Source organism: Meriones unguiculatus, chromosome 3 (genome assembly GCF_030254825.1).
Source record: "Meriones unguiculatus strain TT.TT164.6M chromosome 3, Bangor_MerUng_6.1, whole genome shotgun sequence".
In the NCBI taxonomy this organism is placed as follows: Eukaryota; Metazoa; Chordata; class Mammalia; order Rodentia; family Muridae; genus Meriones; species Meriones unguiculatus.
The window spans coordinates 19,482,743-19,503,885 of NC_083351.1; the positions used below are offsets into that span (position 1 = coordinate 19,482,743).

At 44.9% G+C, this 21,143-nt stretch overlaps 1 protein-coding gene across 6 annotated transcripts in view; it reads left to right on the forward strand.

Annotated features, from left to right (window-relative positions):
• The window catches only part of Gmeb1 (glucocorticoid modulatory element binding protein 1), a 38,836-nt gene extending 24,102 nt beyond the window's left edge, over positions 1-14,734 (forward strand). For all 6 annotated transcript variants that reach the window (XM_021651398.2, XM_021651399.2, XM_021651400.2 and 3 more), the window contains exons 7-10: positions 2,669-2,800; positions 3,751-3,888; positions 8,331-8,453; positions 11,108-14,734. In XM_021651398.2, the coding sequence (XP_021507073.1) occupies positions 2,669-2,800; positions 3,751-3,888; positions 8,331-8,453; positions 11,108-11,805 (1,091 nt within the window). In that variant the 3' untranslated portion in view covers positions 11,806-14,734. The remainder of the gene's footprint in view (positions 1-2,668; positions 2,801-3,750; positions 3,889-8,330; positions 8,454-11,107) is intronic.
• Positions 14,735-21,143: the final 6,409 nt, after the last annotated feature.

The following is a 21,143-nucleotide window of genomic DNA, read 5'->3' on the forward strand; positions in this document are numbered from 1 at the left end:
TTCTACCTCCCCAGTGCTGGGATCACACACATAAACCACTGTGCCTAGAGTCCCTGCTGTTTCTCCGTCTCCAGTTCTTAAGAGCGATGCTGGGATAAAAGGGGTGTGCCTCTACTCCCAGCATGCCTGGCTATCTAAATTGATTTGTTTGTTTGTTTGTTTGTTTGTTTTCTCTGTGTAGCCTTGGCTGTCCTGGACTCACTTTGTAGACCAGGCTGGATTTGAACTCACAGAGATCCACCTGCCTCTGCCTCCCTGAGTACTGAGATCAGGGGTGTGCCCCCACTGCCTGGCCTTAATTGATTCTTTTTTTTTTTTTTTTTTTTTTTTTAAGATTTATTTATTTCATGTATATGAACACTATTTTCATGCACAGCAGAAGAGGGAATCAGATTACATTACAGATGGTTGGAAGCAACCATGTAGTTCCTGGGAATTGGACTCAGGTCCTCTGGAAGAACAGCCAGCGTTCTTAACCGCTGAGCCATCTCTCCAGGCCCCCTTAATTGATTCTTGTTGGCTAACTTTCCATTTTTTTTATTACATTTCTGTTTTTCTGTTGTTTTATCATCATCATCATCATATTATCATCATCGGTATTGCCTGTGTATACTAGGCAAGTGTTCTACCTTTAACTTATATTTCCAGCATTCTTACTTCTTTCTTACTGCATAGCAAGCATTAGAAAGCTGGTTCTGTTCTTGCAGTGCATATTCAGTGCTCTCACTTTGATGCCAGGTTGAGTAGAGACTTGACTTAGAAAGGATGATTAGAATGACAGTAGAAATGGCATGACTGAGAAGGCTGTGTGCATCAGTGTTCTGCATGAGTGAGACCCGGCTTCTAACCCAGACTTCCTCACAGATGAGTAACCTGGGCGCACTGACCCTCAGGATTTGTTTAGACAGGGTCCTATAGACCCCTGAGTGGCCTGGAATTTGCTGTGTGGACCAGGTTGGTGTCAAATCTAGGGCTAACCGTCTGGGTTGTTGGTGGTGGTGGTTGTTTTGAGACAATCTGATTATGTAGTCTAGGCTGGCCTACAACTTGTACCTCTCGCATCTGCCTCCTGGGTGCTGGGGTTTCAGGCCTGTGACACTATGATCAACTGACTCTTCGTGCTTTTGAATTTGGGTCTGGGAGTCTTCTTATCACCTATGGGAGAGGGAGGAGGAGAGAGAAAGAGAGGAGAGGGGGATGAGAACATACATGGATATGAATTCGACAGATTCAGTCATGGCCTCCAGAGACACCATAATTTCGTAAAATGTATCTTGACTGCTTGGCACCCAGGCTAACTGCAAACTCACGGTGACCTTTCTGCCTCAGCCTCCTAAATGCTGGAATTACAGTCCTGACCCACCTCACATGGCTTTGTGGGGCTGGTTTTGGTTTAGGTTTTAGTGAACCTCATATTCTGAGAGTAACCAATAGGTGAGTAAAAGCCAAATTTCTCAGGCCTTAAACGCCCTTTCAGGAAAGTATCTAGTAAAGAATCTTCATGTATCTGACTTTTTTACTTAAAAAGTAAATATTACAAAATTATTTCTTTCCTTTTTATTTGCCAAAACGCCTTTGTTTGCTTGCCCGTCCTTTTATTCCTTTCTTTTTGCTCTCCTCCAGGATATAGGGTTCACATGTCTATATCACTGTCTGTGCCACTTTGACCTGTCTCAGTTCCTGTTGAGGTTTTTATAGACAATTGAAAGGGTAAATGTGTATATGTGTGTCTGTGTCTTTTTTTAAAAGATTTATTTTAAATTGTGTGTGTGTGTGTGTGTGTGTGTGTATCTGCATGCACATGTGGGTGTCCATGGAAGCCAATAGAGTTAGATCTCCTTGGAGCCGGAGTTACAGGTAGTTGTGAGCTGCCTGACATGGGTGCTGGATCCTGAACGAGGGTCCTCTGTAAGAGCATCATGTGCTTTAACCACTGAGCCATGTCTCCAGTCTCATGTCTGTGTCTATTATTCATGGTCCTTTCACCTACTTTTTTTTTTTTTTTTTTGCCTCTGTTTCTCTTGCTTTCTCCTCCCAGACTGATTCATTAGCTATGGCAGCTTCAGATATTCTAGATGCTTGCTATCAAACCTATTTGTAGTAGGACTCAGGACAAGTACACTGTTTTAAATGATCCTAGGGCTTCCTCATCCTCAGTAATTCTGGAGTGGGCAGCCTGGCAGGCCCACCTACCTTCAGTCACTTTGTAAAACATCTGCCTAGGAAGCAGATTGCCCTTGTATGGTGTTCTGGTTTTTTGTTTTGTTGTAGTTTTTTTGAGACAGGGTTTCTCTGTGTAGCTTTGGCTGTCCTGAAACTCACTCTGTAGACCAGGCTGGGCTCACAGAGATCCACCTGCCTCTGCCTCCCTGAGTGTTGGGATTAAAGCTGTATTCCACCGATGCCCGGCTTATTCTTCTCTTTTTCTATTCAGAGTAAGAAGAAAGCTTTTTCCTTTGCAAGGCAAGCCTTTTGTTTTTTGTTTTTTTAAGAAAACTCAGTGTACATCCTGGCTTACCTAGAGATGTGGATTTTAAACTATGGGCATGTAGGCAAGAGGCAGCATGTTAAAGCCATTAGGTCTTCTGGTCTGTGAGTATGAGAGAGAGGACAGCTCTGACTGTTTTTCTGACACTGACTGGTGTTGTTTCTAATGGGCTCTGCTTAGGGAACATCACACAGATCGCCATCTCAGAGGAGAGCATGGAAGAGGCCGGGCTGGAGTGGAACTCAGCTCTCACTGCTGCTGTCACCATGGCCACAGAGGAGGGCACAAAGAAAGACTCAGAAGAAATTTCAGGTACTCTCCTGTGTAGCTCAGGTCCCCCTGCAGGTCTGTGATCTTGTTTATGTACAGTACAGACCTTTTTCCTGTCTACTGGTTTTCCTCATAAACATGCGTGCTAGTGAGAACTGGCCTCATCTCCCTTCAACCCTAGCAAATGTCCTGCAAGGTCACATTTTACACAAGGGAAGTGAGATTTAAGGTGGTCTGTGAGTCATATTTTACACATAGGTAACTGAGATTTAAGGTGGGCTGAGGCCATTCAGACACTATGTGTCAGAGCTGAACCATTTGACCATGTGACTCTATTGTCTATGCTTTTCTTCCAACTCTCCCCATCTCTGGCACATTTCTTAGGTAAATCAAACTTGGATTTGGTATAAAGGAAAAGTAAGTGGCGGGTGGCATAATACAGTGATTATTAATTTACTTAGAGGGGACCAGGAAAGGCTTCATTTTCTTCTGCTGATTATTCATTTAATAAATATTTGTTGCTATTTGCTGGGTACATACATGAAGAGACTTAGGCACCACCATAGGGAAATTTACCGGCCCTCCCACCCAGCTGTTTGGTTTAGTGTAAACTAGAGGTAATACCTTTAATACAGATTTAGCTTAATAGTAAGTCTTATCTAATTGAAAATAAAATTAAAATTGAAATTAATCAAGTAATGCTTAGCCTTAATATTGAATGCCTATTTAATATTTAACTGAGTGTCTTTATTGGAGTGAGATCTGTTTTTATAGCTAGAATCATAACAAATCAAGGTCATGACAAAGTGAGATAATTATCCCAAGCCCCTAGTGACTGAAGGGGCTAATAATTTGGTACCAAGTCATGGAGGCAGCTAGGCTTTTATGTTTTAATGCAGAATCCTTCTGAATTGAAATCAACTTTGTAGAGACATGCTGAGGTCTCTGGGTAATGTCTTTGTTTACCTTCTGTCTTATCCGTCTTGCGCCAGAGGATACTTTGCTGTTCTGGAAGGGAATAGCTGATGTAGGGCTGATGGAGGAGGTCATCTGCAACATACAAAAGGAGATAGAGGAGCTCCTCAGGGGTGTTCAACAGCGGCTCATCCAGGCCCCCTTCCAGGCCACAGGTAAGTGCACTGAACCTGGAAATCGCCATCACTTCTCACAATTCCGAGGGAAAGAGTTCATTATCGTGATTTTACAGATAAGGAAAGTAAGGCTTGTAGAAGTTAAGTCATTGTTTGTCATGGTTCATGACGGTGCCGTGTTTTTTATATGGTCCTAGGGATTTAACCTGACCTCACCATGCTAGGCAAGCACCCTTCCACTGAGATGTATCCCCAGGCTCATTCCCTTTTATTCAGCAACTGGGTTTCAGACTTCAGTTTGGTCAGACCATGTTGTTTTAAAGATTTTTTATTTTTTAATTGTGTTGTCATAAATGTTTCTGCTACTACAGTAAAGCAACATAACAAAAGCAACTTGGGTGTGTGTTGGGGGAAGTGTTCACTTTAGCACCTGCTTCCAGGTAACACTCTCGCTGAGGGAAGTCAGGGCAGGAACTGAAGCAGGGGCCATGGAGGAGTACTGCTGACTGGCTTGCTCCTGAGGGTTTGCTGAGCCTGCCTCTTTTTTTTTTTTTTTTTTTTTTTAAGATTTATTTATTATGTATACAGTGTTCTGCCTGCATGACAGAAGAGGGCACCAGATCTCATTATAGATAGTTGTGAGCCACCATGTGGTTGCTGGGAATTGAACTAAGGACCTCTGGAACAGCAGCCAGTGCTCTTAACCACCGAGCCATCTCTCCAGCCCCTGTGCCTGCCTTTTTATAGCGCCCAAGACCACCAGCCCAGGGGGAACTCTACCCATACTGAGCTAGACTCTCCCACATCAATCGCCAGTCAAGAAAAATACTTCCTGCCAGGCATGTTGGTAGCTCATGGCTTTAACCATAGCATTCTGGAGGTAGAGACAAGAAGATCTCTGAGTTTGAGGCTGGCCTGGTCTACAGAGCTCCAGGACAGCCAGGGCTACATAGAGAACCCCTGTCTGGAGGTATGGGGAGAACGCATCACAGACTCTTCCGTAGACCTCTCTGGTGGGGCTCTTTTTCAAATTGTGGCGTTTCCTTTCAAAATGATTCTAGTTTGTGTAAAACTAGTTTGTGTGTGGGGGGGGGGTTCCTTATGCTACTTTAATGGGTTCCTGTACATACCACCTCCTCTGCCCCAATCTCTTCCAAACCCCCAACACTAGGTAGGTGAGAAAGAAAGTTTGGGGAGAAAGGGGGCTTAGACCTCTTTAGACTGCTTGCTGATCAGGAACGTCAGGTTCCTTGGGGCAAGTTTGGATTTTTCCATCAGGAGTTTCAGTGACTTCTCCTCTCTTTGCACACTTGACAAACCACAACAAACTGCAACTAGCCAACTGCAGTGGAAGTTTTGGGTTCTTTGTAAACTCAGCTATGTTATGTAAATATGCTTTTGTTTTAATCCCAAGTGTGGGGTTTTAGTTGGGTTACAGTTTGTCCACACCTGTTAATTGTCTCGGGTGGGGCATGGCTCTTGCCAGCTATTAACGGCCTTCCACGGAGAGGGGTGTGGTCTAGGACTCTGAGAGAATGAATATGAGAGCCTAGACAGAGAAGTGGTGGCCTTCTGTGTTGGCCTGTGGCGTGGAGCAGTTTAAGAGACCAGGGGCCGTGACGAGAGAAGCTTTGGGCCCAGCGGCGTGAAGGGCACTGCTGGCTGCATCCGCTGTGCTCAGAGATGGCCATAGAGCCTTAAAAGAGCCCTTCCACCCCAGAGAGCTGGGAGAAAGCTTTTCAAAAACAAGCGCAGCCACTGAAACAACAGTAGGAGGCCCAAGCAGCCTGTCTTTGGAACACCCCTGGGCACTCTCGGGGCTCTGGCATTTGTCCCCATTGAAAGGTTCCCAGAATTTCCCAAGTCACACACTTGGAGAAACTATGTGTACTGACAGAACCACACTCCTGCCTGAGAACAAGGCAAATCATAGCTCCTGCCTCTGCCTCCCTGAGTGCTGGGATTATAGGTGTGCATCATAGCTACAAAGCTGTGTTGTTTTTTAAAGAAACCAAAATTCTCACTACACGTGTGTGTGTGTGTGTGTGTGTGTGTGTGTGTGTGTGTGTGTGTGTCTGCGTGTCTGCATGTCAGTATGTGCACACGGATGTGTGTGCTCATGGAGGGCAGAGGCATAAGCTCCCCCTGGAGCTGACAGCTGTGCACTACCTGACATGGGTGTGGGAATTTAACTCAGGTCTTCTGGAAGAGCAGCGTGTGCTCCTAACTACTGAGGTGTCTTCTCCAGGCTTTCGAGATGCTAAGTACACACTGTACCCTATAGCTACTAAATTGAGATGCTGGTAAGGTCTTCAAATCAAAGCATCAGCTGCTTAGGTGGGGGTACAGATGTAGAGCACAGGAAACACAGAGCTGGGGAACTACGTGGAGTTCTCAGCCCTTGTGTATGAAACCATTGAGTGGGGCTCAGGTCCTTGGGGGACTAAAAGGCAGACACTCTGGTATATGTCTGTAATCCCACCACACAGGAAGTGGAAGCTCAGGACTTTGAGTCCAGCCTGGGCTACATATGGACCTTGTCTCAAAACACCAAAAGCAACACATTGAACTTGGTGGAATAACTATTGAAGAGTATATGTGAAGTGGTCCTAGGTAAAGAAGCAAGTTTTGTATAGGGGGTAATGGTAATATTACTAGCAATATTACATACAATAGTGTGTGTGTGTTGTTGCTGTTTGAGACAGGGTCTCTCTGTATAGCCTTGGCTGCCCTATGTAAACCAAGCTAGCCTTGCTGTTGTTTCTGCCTCCTGAGTTCTAGGAAAGGCATATGCCACCACCCATGGCCATTTACTGATTTTGTTTTCATTTATTGATTTTTTTGAGACAAGGTTTTACTCTGTAACACAGGTTGGCCTTCAGCTCAAAGCAGTGATCTCACCTCAGCCTCCCAAATGCTAGGGTGTCAGCTTATTGGGTATTTGGAGATGTGGTCTCACCATGTTGCCCAGACTGATCTTGAACTCCAAGGCACAAATGGTTCTCTTGCTTCAGCAGGAGCTACATCTGTCCACACCGTGCTTTTGCCATCCTGTTTTTTTAAACCATGGGTCAAAACTTGTAACTAGATGCAAGGTTTAAAGTTTTTTGTTGTTGTCCTTTTGTGGGTTGTTGTTTTTTGTTTTTGTTTTTTAAAGATTTATTTATTTATTATGTATATAGTTTCTGCCTGCATGTACACCTGCGTGCTGGCAGAGGGCACCAGATCTTACTATAGATGGTTGTGAGCCACCATGTGGTTGCTGGGAATCGAACTCAGCACTTTTGGAACAGCAGCCAGTGCTCTTAACCTCTGAGCCATTGCTCCAGCCCAGTTTGTTTGTTTTGAGACAGGTTTTTACTATGTAGCTCTGGCTGTCTTGGAACTTGCTATGTACACCTGGCTAGCCTAAAACTCACAGAGAGCTGCTTGCCTCTTGCTTTTCAAGTACTGAGATTGACTGCATGCAACACTATGCCTGGATGGGTTTTGAGACAGGGTTTCTCTAGGTAGTCCTGGCTGTTCTGGAACTCACTCTGTAGACCAGGCTGGCCTCAAACTCACAGAGATCCACCTGTCTCTGCCCCGAGTGCTGGGATTAAAGGTATGCGCTACTACTGCCCAACGGGAATTTTTTTTTTTTTTTTTTTAAGATTATTTATTTCAGGGTTGGAGGGATGGTTCAGAGCACTGGCTGGCTGCTTTTCCAAAGGTCTTGAGTTCAATTCCCAGCAGCCACATGGTGGCTCACAACCATCTCTAATGAGATCTGGTGCCCTCTTCTGGCGTGCAGTTGTACATGCAGGCAGGATACTGTATACATAATTAAATAAATCTTTAAAAATAATCAGAACTGCTTTTTAAAAAAATATACGTATCATTTATTTCACTCATTTATTTTTTAATTTTGTTTGTGTCATACTCCTAGCACTGTTTGCTTATGTAGAAAGATCTTCAAATATTTTACAAAGTCAAAATTGAATACATGTGATAAACCTGGGTTTAAAAAAATTACCAGGTCGGGATGGAGAGGTGGCTCAGCCATTAAAGGCTAGACTCACAACCAGAAAAGTGCCAGGCATGGTGATAAGCACCATTTAGTCATCAGAACTAAAGAAGTGGAGGTAGGAGTTCATGGCTCTCCTGAGCAAGTTTGAAACCAGCCTGTCAAAAATACCACAACACTAGTTATTGAAATGTATTCAAGAGAGTCTCCCAATTTCTTGGTTCTTTTTCTTGTTGCAGGTGGAGGAGGTATGATTGAATCAGAGTCTTATGTAGCTCAGGATGGCCTAGAACTCACTCTGTAGCTTAGTCTAGCCTTGAACTCCTGACAGATTGCCTCTGTCCCCCAAGCGCTGGGGTTGCAAGCATCCGCCACTATTCTTCTTCTGGGTTCTCTCAGATCTGTACCTAGCACAGCAGGGAGCTGTAGGGTGTTTCTGCTTTGACTCTACAGACCTGTGCTTTGTTTCAAATAGACGCTGCTGTTCTGAACAACGTAGCGCATACGTTTGGCCTCATGGACACAGTCAGGAGAGTTTTGGACAACAGACGGAAACAAGTAGAGCACGGAGAGGAACAGTTTCTCTATACACTGGCAGGTACGTGGAACCCACTCTTATTTTTGAGTGCCTTTTTAGAGGGTTGGCAGGTCACCATTCTAATAATCTAGTAATGTTGGTGGCAGAGGGCACATATCAGCATTCCTTTCACACATTATTGGATGGCTGTTTTTGCTAGTTGTGGGCTTTGTACATTTTTTTCATGGCTTTGCCATTTTTTTCATAATCATAAATGTGAGCCACCATGTGATTGCTGGGAATTGAACTCAGGACCTCTGGAAGAGCAGCCAGTGCTCTTAATCTCGGAGCCATCTCTCCAGCTCCCATAATCATAAATGTTGCCTGGGGAGATGGCTGGCTGAGTTGTGAAGTGTTGGCCATATACTCAGGAAGACTTCATGTTCAGATCCCAAATATGGACATGAAGAATCCAGGCTCTAGGGCTGGAGGCGTGCATTTCCAGCCCCAGCAGTGGGAAAGCGGAGACAGACAGGTGCCTGGAGCTCATTGGCCAGCTGTACAGATGGGCACATCCCTACACCAACAGATACCCATACCACAAACGCACACTGTGCAGACAAAGCAGTTGGAAACTGTGGGCGCTTTGGTATTTAACTTTTTCAGCTACTTTGTTCATTTCCAAACAAGACTCAGAAATAAAATATGAGCACTCTGGGAGGCAGAGGCAGGCAGATCTCTGTTGAGTTTGAGGCCAGCAGGGTCTACAGAGTGAGTTCCAGGACAGCCAGGGCTACACAGAGAAACCCTGTCTTTGGAAAAAAAAAAAAAAAAAGAAAAAAAGACACAAATAGATAAAGAGAAGAGAATTCTCAGGTTTGTAGGTGTGCTGGAAGAACAAAAGAATTTCTCACTTAGACGTGGGGAGAACTGAGAAAATTTTGGGGGTGGAATTTACCTCCATTGTAAAATGTATATTTTGCTTGTGCAATGCCCTGGGTTTGAGCCCAACAGCTTCACAAGCGAAAGGAAGAGTATGAGAGAGAGAATATGAGAATAATTTTTGGAGGAGATGAGACAGGTTCACAATGCAAAATGAGTACAGTTATAAGTTCCTAGCCTTTAAATATCTGAGAATACGTTCTAGGCAGTTATAAATCAAAAGGAAAGAATATTTCTCTAGCATTGGTTTGGCGGTGCATGCCTGTGTTACCTCAGCTACTCAAAGACTAAATAGGAAGAGCCTCAGTTGAAACCTTCATGGTCTAGGCCTTCCTGGGCAATTTAGTGAACTCTTTATTTAATCAACTATATAGAGCCCTTGGGTTCAACTGCCAGTAACGTCAAACATAAAGTGGGCATGGTGGCACAGGCCTTTAGTCCCAGCGCCCCAGAGGCAGAGGCAGGTGGATCTTCTTGAGTTCAAGGTCAGCCTGCTCTACATAGTGAGTTATAGGACAGGACAACTAGGGCTACATAAAGGGACCTTGTCTCAAAAAGACCACAAAGTAGAATAAAATAATAATAAAAATATTTTTAAAATAAAGGAAAATAAGTAAGCTAGGTATTATACCTGTAATGCCAGCAGTTGAGGATGAAACAGGAGGATTTGAGATTATCAGCCTGAGCTATATAGCAGTTTTTTTGGGGTTTGTTTTGATTTGTTTTTGTTTTTGAGACAGGATTTTCATGTGTAGCTCTGGCTGTCCTAGAACTTGCTCTATAGACCAGGCTGGCCTCATACTTGCAGAGTTCCTGCTACCTCTGCTTCCTGAGTGCTGGGATTAAAGTTGTGCCCACCACTGGCCAGCTGGTTTGAATGTTCTCAAATGATAGCTTTAATTGATACACTATTTAAGTCAGCCAGTGAGCCGGCCAGTCTAACCTAATTTGGTGAGTTGCAGGCCAGTGAGAGGCCTTGCTCTTCCTGTGGATGACATCTCAGTTTGTCCTCTTGCCCGTACAGGCATCCACATACACATGGATATGCACATGCTCAAACATACACACATAAAAACCACAAAGGGTAAAAGAAAAATGTCATACTATGCCTTATAAATATGTACAACTCAAAATATATATGCGTGCTGGAGAGATAGCTCTGCAGTTAAAGCATACTTCCTCCCAGAGAACCCTGTGTCTGTTCCTAGCACCTATATCAGGGGGCTCACAACCACCTGGAACTCCAGCTCCAGGGTATCTCATGCCCTCTCTGGCCATCACAGGCATCTGTACTCATGTGCACATACGCACACACAGAAGCACACATAAAGAATTTAAAAAATAATTCTTGCAAAATATGTATCTGTGTATGTACATGCCGGGAGATGTAGCTCAATGCTAAAGCATGTCCTTAGGGTGCTTGTAGTCCTGAGTGTAAATCGCACACCTGCGGAAAGGGAAAAGGCCATGGGAGGCTTCTTAATTTGTGTTGGACAGGAGGCGAAATTTGCAGAGGGGTGTGTGTGGCTGAGTAAAGTAAGAGCACAGTTTTTAAAAGACTTGGAACTGTTATGCCGCCCATAATCACGCCGTTAAATGCAACTACTGAAGGGTTAATCAGTATTAACCCATCTCCACAGGTCATGGGAAACACTGGTGTGACTTAGCTGAGGTGACATAGTGCCAAACCAGGACAGGGCCCTGTGTCTCCCAGCCCCTGGTTAATGTTCCCAAGATGACATTTCTTTCCACAAAGTCTGGCTGTTTGGATGTTTTTTTTCCCCCTCCCACAGATTTGGAACGGCAGTTGGAAGAGCAAAAAAAGCAATCCCAAGATCCCAGACTGAAATCTCAGACAGTTCAAAATGTGGTACTAATGCCTGTGAGTACCCCAAAGCCTCCAAAAAGACCCCGGCTCCAGCGGCCAGCCTCCACCACCGTCCTGAGCCCTTCTCCTGCCCAGCAGCCTCAGTTTACTGTCATCTCACCTATCACCATCACCCCCGTGGGCCAGTCATTCTCCATGGGCAATATTCCAGTGGCCACCCTCAGCCAGGGCTCCAGTCCTGTGACTGTGCACACACTGCCTTCTGGCCCTCAACTCTTCCGCTATGCCACAGTGGTTTCCTCTGCCAAGAGCAACTCATCAGACGCAGTGACCATCCACCCTTCCTCAAGCTTGGCACTGCTGAGTTCCACCTCTATGCAGGATGGGAGTACCCTGGGCAATATGGCCACCATGGTAAGCCCTGTGGAGCTGGTGGCCATGGAGTCTGGCCTGACTTCAGCAATCCAGGCTGTTGAAAGCACCTCGGAGGATGGGCAGACCATCATTGAAATTGACCCAGCCCCAGACCCTGAGGCTGAAGACCCTGAGGGCAAAGCAGTCATCTTGGAGACAGACCTGAGGACTGAGGAGAAAGTGGTGGCCGAAATGGAAGAACACCAGCATCAGGTCCACAATGTGGAGATTGTGGTCTTGGAGGACTAACTGGGGATGGGGCCAAGAGCTATGTTTTGGTTTGGAATTTTAATTATGTTTATTTTTATCATTGTCCCATTCATTTCCACATAGAACCTTTTTTAAAAAAAAAAAAAACAAAAACAAACAAACTACAAAATCTTGTTGTAACTGAAAATGTTGGGTTCCTCCTATCCTCTCATTGACAAATGGACAGAACAAGCTACCTTTCCAGAAGTTAGGAACAGGTCACCCGGTGTCCAGATCATCTTTCCCAAGGAAGGTCTTGCTTTAAGGGTAGGTGTCAAAATAACCAGGAACCCTTTCCAGAATAGTCTGTGTACACATGATGGTTTCATCCTTGTAAAGGTGCATTGACCAAACTCTGGAACACAGATCTGACACCAGAAGATGACCCACTCTCCTCTGTACCCTGGATACAGCCTCAGAGGCTGGTGCAAAACTCTGAAACAAGAGGAAGTTGACTGCTCAGAGCGGAAAGGAGCATGCCATCAGCAGCTTAGAGAGGGAAGTGCTTTGACAAGGAGGGGCCAAGGAATGGCCTTATGGAGGGTTCTCTGATCCCCTCGAGCTCTCTGAGGGACGGGTACCATTTTGAGAAGAGGCCAGTGGCATGCAGAAGGGCGTGCAGCAATCAAGGGATTGTCACAGCTGTGCTTTTGGGCTAGCTCTCCTCGCCCCCAGCCTTGTCAAAGCCCTTGCCCTCCTCACTGTGGATCATTAGTCCATTCCTTTACAGATTGGGATGTGGTATAAATTGTTCTCGTTCTTGGACTGTGGCTGTCATGAGAGTGGGGCTCCAAGGTCATCACTTCTGTTTCTTGACTCCAGGAATGGCAGAGTTCCTCATGCAGACCAGCTGCTATTTTTGGTGGAACCCTGCATGCAAGTGTGTGTGTGTGTGTGTGTGTGTGTGTGTGTGTGTGTGTATGTGTGTCCATGTTTTGGCTTTGGAACCAAAAGCATTCACTCTCTTGGTGCTTCCCCTTGTCTTCATCCTTCAGTCTTCTGGCTCCCACGCTCTGCAGCTTTTTGGCAGATTGGGAGAGCAATGCCAGGTGCCTGCCTGCCTTCACTCCCTTTGAGATCCGCTTCTACAGTTTATACCACAGATGTTCCTGTGAGATACTGAACTCATAAAACGACTTAGGCTTGGCAGGGAAGACTGGTAACACCCCCAGCCTTTCCTGAGGCACGGACTACATGTCTCCTGAGTGAGTGAGCTCCCTGGGAAAGAAACATTATCTATGACATTATAAGAAATATAACAGGAGTGTCAGTAATGTCTGGGGCGGGCTTCTTCCTAAATGTTGCCTGGACATTTAGAACTTTTTCACTTTCTGTGCTGTGATCCCATTTCCTTGACCCTCTTCAGTGTTTGGGGAAGAGTGGACAGTTTCTGATTTCTTAAACTGTGTTGTTTACTGTAGTGGGGAAAATACAGACCTGCTCTGGCTGACTTGAAGAATGGGTCAGAAGAGCATGCAGCTTAGGAGTTGGAGGATTTATTATTATCATTAAAAGTAAAAATTTGACTTTAGTTTCTTAAAAAAAAATAGAGAAGGATGCTTACTTAACCCCATCTTCCCACCTGCAGGTTCTGGAGACTTTGTAAAGCAACTGACAACTATCCCTCCCATCTTAGATGGCCATAGGCAGCCAGGGAAGCCCTCACTGCTCTTTCTGAAGACCCTTAACAGTGGGATTTCTGTTGACGGGCTCAGTGGGGAATGCCTATAATCCCAGCACTCTGGGAGACGGAGGCAGGAGGATCTCTGTGAGTTTGAGACTAGCCTGGTCTATAAAGTGAGTTCAGGATAGCCAAGGCTACACAGAGAAACCCTGTCTTGAAAAACAAACAACAAAACAAAACAAAAAGAAGGATTTATGAACTCTCTTCAGATTTGTTTCAGTTTTAAAACTGGACTTTTCAAGATAAATTTAACTGGCTGGGGACAAAGCTCAGTTGGTAAAGGGCTCACCTTAGCATGAAAGCTTGGGTCCAGTCTCCAGCATGAAATTAGCTGGTACTGGCCACATACCTTTGAGCCTAACACTTGGGAAGTGGAAATAGGAGGCTTAGAAATTCAAGGTCATTCTCAGCTATATAGTAAGTTCAAGACTGACATGGGCTACATGAAATCATGTCTCAAAAAAAATTCTGTTTAGAACAAATTCTTGGTCCCTTATACATTTTTAGTGAAGGAAGTGGAATTTATTTCTGACTTCCTTAGATTTTTGTTAATATATAGGAATCTTTATCACACTTATTTATCTGTGTGTGTGTGTGTGTGTGGTGGAAAGCTTGCTCTGGTGTATATGTGGAGGTCAGAGAACAACCTGCAGGAATCAATTCTCGCCTTCCATCAGTGGGTCCTGGGAATTGAACTCAGGTTGCCAGGCTTGGTTGCAAGCACCCTTAGCCATTGAGCCATCTTGCCAGTCCTAAGTTACTTGAACCTCGAAAGCCACATCTCATTCCTGTTGTGCTCTCTATGACGTCATTTCTCTTTCCCACATATGGGGAGGACCAATTCAGGACACGGGAGCCCTAGAGAATAGATACAGGCTCGCTCGGGCCCTTTCTTTTGCATTCATCTCAGCTGTTGTAGCATTAAAGGCCCTGTGAGCATCATGCTTCCAAAGTCAGATTTCCTTCACGAGACAGAGCCTGTTTTACTTTAAACACTTTGGCAGGTGGATTACATGAGCTTTGCTGTTTTCCTAGTCTTCCAGTTGCTGTCATTGTGAGCTGCTGTGGTGTTTGTGGGGATGAGATCTCCCACAGACCTGGTCTAGATGACTTCAGATGGGGTGATAACACTTGCAAGTTACTGATATGTGATAGGCAGTTGCAATGAAATTTCTCCTCAGGCTGACTTGATGGTAGCTATCTTTTCTCCAGCCATTCATTAAATAAACATTTCTAAGTACCATCTATGTATAGTACTGCTCACCGATTGCGCCACCGAGGCCCCAGCATGCACCAAGAAGATGCGGACTCCGTGCTCGATGCTGACCTTGCAGATAGTCCCTGTTCTCTTCTTGTTGTTGTTTTGTTTTATATATATATATATATGTGTGTGTGTGTGTGAGTGTGTGTGTGAGTGCTCTGTATATCTTCACAACAAAAGAGGGCATCAGATCCCATTACAGATAGTTCTTAGCTATCACATGGTTGCTGCGAATTGAACTCAGGACCTCTGGAAGAGCAGCTAGTGCTCTCACCTACTGAGCCATCTGTCCAGCCCCTTTTTTATTTATTTATTTATTTATTTATTTGGTTTGCTTGTTTTATTTGTGTAAATGGGTGCTCTGGACAATCTCTGTTCTCAAGGAGGCTATCCGCAGGCCTCTTCTGCAGTTAACCATACTTGAATGTCCTTGGTTGCTTTTGTAATCCTGTTTCATCTTGAGCATTGAGAAGCATTCTGAGATCTTAGTTCCTAGGTTCCAGCAGGCTACAGAGTCAAAGTGGTGAAGCCACCCCTAGCGAGATACTGCATCAATCACATCATTGTGTTGGGGTGAATGTAGCTTTGGGGTTTGGGTCTGCAGTTAAGAACAACGGATCAAGCACCTGACTCAGCTTGGAGTATGAATGGGGTTCAGCAAATCTGAGAAGTCTCTTGGAGACGCTGTGTGCTCAAGCTTATTTTCAAATATTTGGGCTTATGTCTACAAGAGGAAAGTTCTCCAGCCCCGCCCACTGCTGTGAGTGTGTGGGAGCGTGTCTCCTGCGAGCACCCACTGAGGCAAGTGGAGTCATGCCTGAGTTTCTGGTGATCGTCAGATGGGACCTGGGGCTTAATCACTGGCACGGCTTAGGGTTTCCCTGGTAGAAGGTGAAGTTCTGTGTAGCCCTGGCTATCCTAGAGCAGACTGCTCTGCACTCAGATTCACCTGCCTCTGTCCCCCACATGCTGGGATTAAAAGGAGTATTCCACCACACCTAGCTCTTGTTAGTCAATTTCTAGGCTTCCAAAGAGTGGTGTTGCATGCCTTCCTGTAATCCCAGCACTAACAGGCAGTTGCAAGAGGAAATCTTCAAGACTCTCACACTCCAAAACACAAAGTTCTTCTTTTTTTTTTTTGTAGCCTGCTTAATGGACAACAGACATTTAAGAGTCAAAGCCACTTTGGTGTGGATTTCCCTTACCTCCTGCCATTGTTTTTGTGAGAGTACCAATATAAATGAAAATATCTTGGAAATTAATATTCAGATGATGCTTTTCATGTTGGTGTTTTATCCCATTTCATGAAAGACACTGAAGGTCAGTGTGTATGGAGAGTACGGAGTTTATTTACAGAAGGTTTACGCTGTGTGCGTGTGTAGCGTGCCTGGGTGCAAGGTATCTTGGTGACAGAACGACTTTTTTTTTTTTAATATTTATTTATTATGTATACGGTGTTCTACCTGCATGTACACCTGCATGCCAGAAGAGGGCACCAGATGGTTGTGAGCCACCATGCGGTTGCTGGGAATTTAGGAAGCGCTCTTAACCTCTGAGCCATTTCTCCTGCCCTCCCAGATCTCTTATCTCTCTTTAATCATCGTGTGTGTGTGTGTGTGTGTGTGTGTGTGTGTGTATGTGTGTGTGTGTAGCACACATGTTCATCAGAGAACAACTTACAGACGTTTTGTTATCTCCATCCACAATATGGTTTCTAGGAATTGAACTCTGGTCATTATGCTTGACAAAAGCCTTCTTTTTGGTTTTGATTTTTTGAGACAGGGTGTCTCTGTGTAGCCTTGGCTGTCCTGGACTCACTCTGTAGACCAGGCTGGCCTTGAACTCAGAGATATCCCTGCCCCTGCCTCCTTGAGTGCTAAGATCACAGGCATGCGCCCCCACATCTGGCTGACAACAGCCATCTGACTGGCTCCAGACTCCTTTTCGAGAGAGAGGGAGAGAGAGACAGAATACCTCTGTCTCACTTAGGTTGTCCAGGCTGGCCTTGAACAAATTCAGCCTCCTAGGAAGCAGTGATCACCAGCCTACACCACCAGACCTGGCTTTGGGACACCTTTTGTGTTGTCGTGTGCTGTGTACACAAGGTTAGTTTTCCAGAACACAGAGTCTAAGAGCATATCTGTGTCTGGGGAGGTAGCTCACTGGCATAGAGTACTTTCTGTGCTAGCTTGAGGACTTCAGTGTGAATTCCAGCATCCATGCCAAAAGCTTGATGTCGCCCGGTGCACACATATAATCCGCTGCTGTGTGGGCAGAAATAGGAGTGTTGCTAGGCCTTGGCAGCTGTGAGTCTAGTTCCAGGATCCGTGAAAGACCTTGTCTCCACACCTGCTTCATTCCCTGTTGAGGATCATGGGCTGTGTTAAGACACAGCTCAATTTCTCAATAACTTCTGCTGTGTGGGATTCCCACTTCTTCACAATTACCTGGAATTTCTATGATGTCCGGTAGGCCACTCAGAGGTCACAGAGCTGCCTTGTAAAATTGCTCCTGGACCCTCACACGTCTCTAGTCTTCTGATAGCCACAGCCTGGAACGTGCTCCACAGGGATCTGTCCCTAGTGTGAGAACAAGGATGAACAGTATGTTTGGATGGATATGAACTAGTGGAGGTAGATGGCTGTGGTGGTCCACACCTGTAATCCAAACAACAAGACTGACTCATTCCCAGAAATCCAAACTAAAAGCCAGTGTATTGTGGTTGTATGCCTGTAAATCCGGCACTCTGGAGGTCAAAGACAGTGCTGGCTACATACTGAGTTGGAGGCTAGCCTGAGACCCTGCTTCAAAAACAAAAGACATGACCTAACAGTATTTCATATAACACAGAGCCCTCAAGACCTGTCTTACTTGGAGCCTGGCCCCTCCACAGGTTTCTTCAGCTCCTCAAAGAACTGGTATCTCCTTATTTTGGCAATGTATTGTTTTGCTTCTGCAATCTCTTAGGTCAGTCACCCCACAGATAACTGCCATGCTCATTTCCTTACTTCTTTAAAGTGTCTGCTCACTTGTTATCAGAAAAGCTACCCTACCACCCACCCTATGAAAAATGGCAACTCTTCCACCCCTGTGCTCTGTGCTTCCTATTTTCTTTCACTGCTTTGCTTAGTTGTTGTTGTTATTTTGTTTTGAGATAGTGTCTCCACGTAGCTCTGCCCAGCCTGGAACTTGCTGTGTAGATCAGGCTAACCTTGATTCACAGAGATCTGCCTGCCCCTGCCTCCCATGTGCCTCTGTTCCTTCCTTCCTTCCTTCCTTCCTTCCTTCCTTCCTTCTTCTTCTTCTTCTTCTTCTTCTTCTTCTTCTTCTTCTTCTTCTTCTTTTCTTTTTTCTTTCTTTCTTTTTTTTTTGGGACAGGGTTTTTCTGTGTAGCCTTGGCTGTCCTGGAGCTCACTGTAGACCAGGCTGGGCTTGAACTCACAGAGATCCATCTGCCTCTGTCTCCTAGCTGTTTTTGTTGTTGTTTTTGATACAGGGTTTCTCTGTGTAGCTCTGGCTGTACTAGAACTTGCTCTGTAGACCAGGCTGTCCTCAAACTCAGAGCTCTTTGTCTCCCAAATCCTGGGAATAAAGGTGTCTGCCACCACTGCTCAGGGGCCTTTGTTTTTGTTTTTTGACTCCAAGACTTTCAAAGAAAAACAAATACTATTGTAAACCTTTTTAAAAATATATTTATTTTTATTTATGTGTTATGTATATGTCATGTGTGTTCAGGTTTCCTGGGAGGCATGAAGAAGGTGATATGTCCCTTGGAGTTGGAGTTACAGGTGTTCCCCAAGTACCTTGACACAAATTAATGGAACTTGTGTTCTCTGGCAAGCAGGAAACAGTTCTTAAATCCTAAAACAATGCAGGGAGGAGGTAGCACACACCTTCAATTCCAGCACTTGGAAGACAGAGGCAGGCAGATCTCTGAGTTGGGGGCCAGCCTGATCTACAGAGTGAGCCCAGGACAGCCAGGACAATTTAGTGACACCCTGTTTCAAAAACAAACCAAAGTAATGAATAAATTAGTTTAAACATTTTTATTTTAGCATAGGATGGTGGCACATGCTTTTAATCCCAGAACTTGGGAGGCAGCAGAAGCAGGTGGATCTCTCTCTCTCTCTTTCTCCCTCTCTCTCTCTTTGGTTTTTCAAGACAGGGATTCTCTGTGTGGCCCTGGATGTCCTGGACTCATCATGTAGACCAGGCTGGTCCCAAAATCACAGGGATCTGCCTGCCTTTGCCTCCCCAAGCGCTGGGATTACAGGTGTGCACCTCTGTGCCCGGCACAGTGGATCTCTTGTGAATTTGAGGCCAGCCTGGTCTACATAAGAAGTTTGTGTTTTGCTTGCATGTATGTAGATCCAGCACATACCACACACATACACCAGATCCCCTGGATTTAAAGTTCCAGATGGTTGTGAGCCACTGTGTGGTGCTGGGAATCTCTATTTTTGTTTTGTTTTTTCCAAGACGGGGATTTTTAGATATCCCTGGCTGCCCTAGAACTAAACTCTCAGGCTGGCCTCAAACTCACAGATTTAAGGATATGGTGGTGTGCTAACACACCTGGAAAATTTTATTTTATTTGTAATTGTGTGTGGATACATGTGGAGACTAGGTTCTCTCCAGTCCTTGTAGGTTTTAGAGAGAATCTCATGTAGACAAGACTGGCTTTGTAGTCCTGCCTCTACTTCCTAAGTCCTGACTTGACAGGCCTGGCTGTCATACCACAGCTTGTTAGATTTCTGTTCTGTGTAGAAGTTAGCCTATAGGACCACTGAATTTGTTGCCATTATTATTATTATTATTATTTTGCCTAGATTTACTGTAATGACCTTCCAATTCCTGACCTCTCCTTTCCCACAGTGCACGGGGACTTACTATACTATTAACCTTTTAATAGTATTTGTGGCAAAGCAATGAGGTCCTTACGTCTTTGCTTACTTAATTCTCCAGGCTCATGTGGTACCACACTCCTCATTAAGAGCCTGGCACAGCAACCATCAGTCCTCACCAGCGCCAGCCTCTTCCTCATTTTGGGTCTTGGCACACATTGTCTTCTTGCTAGCTTCCTTCCTCCTCTGGCCAATAACTCATGGTGCTTCAAGTCTGGGCTACAGCTCATCCCTCAGTGAGAGCTTCAATGTTCTGAAGAGGTCATTTGCCTGGACTTCCTCATAGAACTTTGCACAGCTATAATGGACTCACTTTGAATAGTCATTTGCATGGTTTCAATTTCCTTAACTAGTCTATAAACTCTGAGGGAAAGTGTGCTGTAAGCCTTTCTCTCGAGCACATTGTAGAGCCCTGAACAGATGCTGTTAAAAACAAAACGCTCCAGTGGCAGAGCTGAGAGAGAACCTAAACTCGGTTCCCGTATAGTATTCTTCTCCCCACGCCCTAAAATACAGTCATCCCCTCCAGACTGCCCTTCCTCCTTCCCAGTGATTAAACATATCAGATTGGTGTTTTCTGGTTATTTAGGAGCCTGTGAAAGCCAGTCTGGTAGACTAACCCAGGGTAAGCATTACTCTTTCCCCCCAAGAAAATTTTAGCATTTATCTGGGAACTCCTGCAGAAGGTAATCTCACAGGAGCTAATCAGAACACCAACATACATAAAGTAAAAAGGAATGAATTAACTAGGAGGGCCATGGGAAGAGATGAGGGATGGATGGTGGGGTTGGGAGGGAACGAGGGAGGTGGCTACAGGTGGGATACAAATGAAGAAACTGTTAGAAGAACCCCCATCATCTCTTAATGAGATCACACAAAAGGAACCTACAGTATATCAGACATTTTCTATGGCTTTCATTGGTTTTTACTTACTTATTTTTACTTTCAATTTTTTTATCTTTATTTTTGTGGTAAACTTGTTAGGCAGGTTGTGTTATCCTCTTTCTTAAAGGAAGGAATCTGAGAGGTGCATTCATTTTTCTAGTGTTGTGCATGGGTTGGAGAGACCAGTATTTAGACAGTATTTAGACTCGTGCTCTTAGGAGATAACTCCTGGTCTAATTCTCTTTTTACAAAACCTTGCTGCCTCCAGGTGTAAGCAACTACTGATACAGTTTATGTAGAAGCCTGGGCCATGGCGTTGGCTGGCTGGTTATCTTTCATAAAAAGCATTACTAGAGGGGCTGGGGAGGTGGCTCAGTGGTCAAGAACACTGGCTGTTTTCCCAAAGGACCAAGTTCAATTCCCAGCCCCCATGTGGCAGCTCACAGCTGTCTGTAATTCCGGTGCCAGGGGAATCTGACACTCTCACACAGACATACATGCAGGCAGAACACCCATATACATATAATAAAAAATAAGTGAATTAGCTAGGAGGGGAATGGGAGGAAAGGAAGGATGGAGGGAGGGTGGGATTGGGAGGGAATGA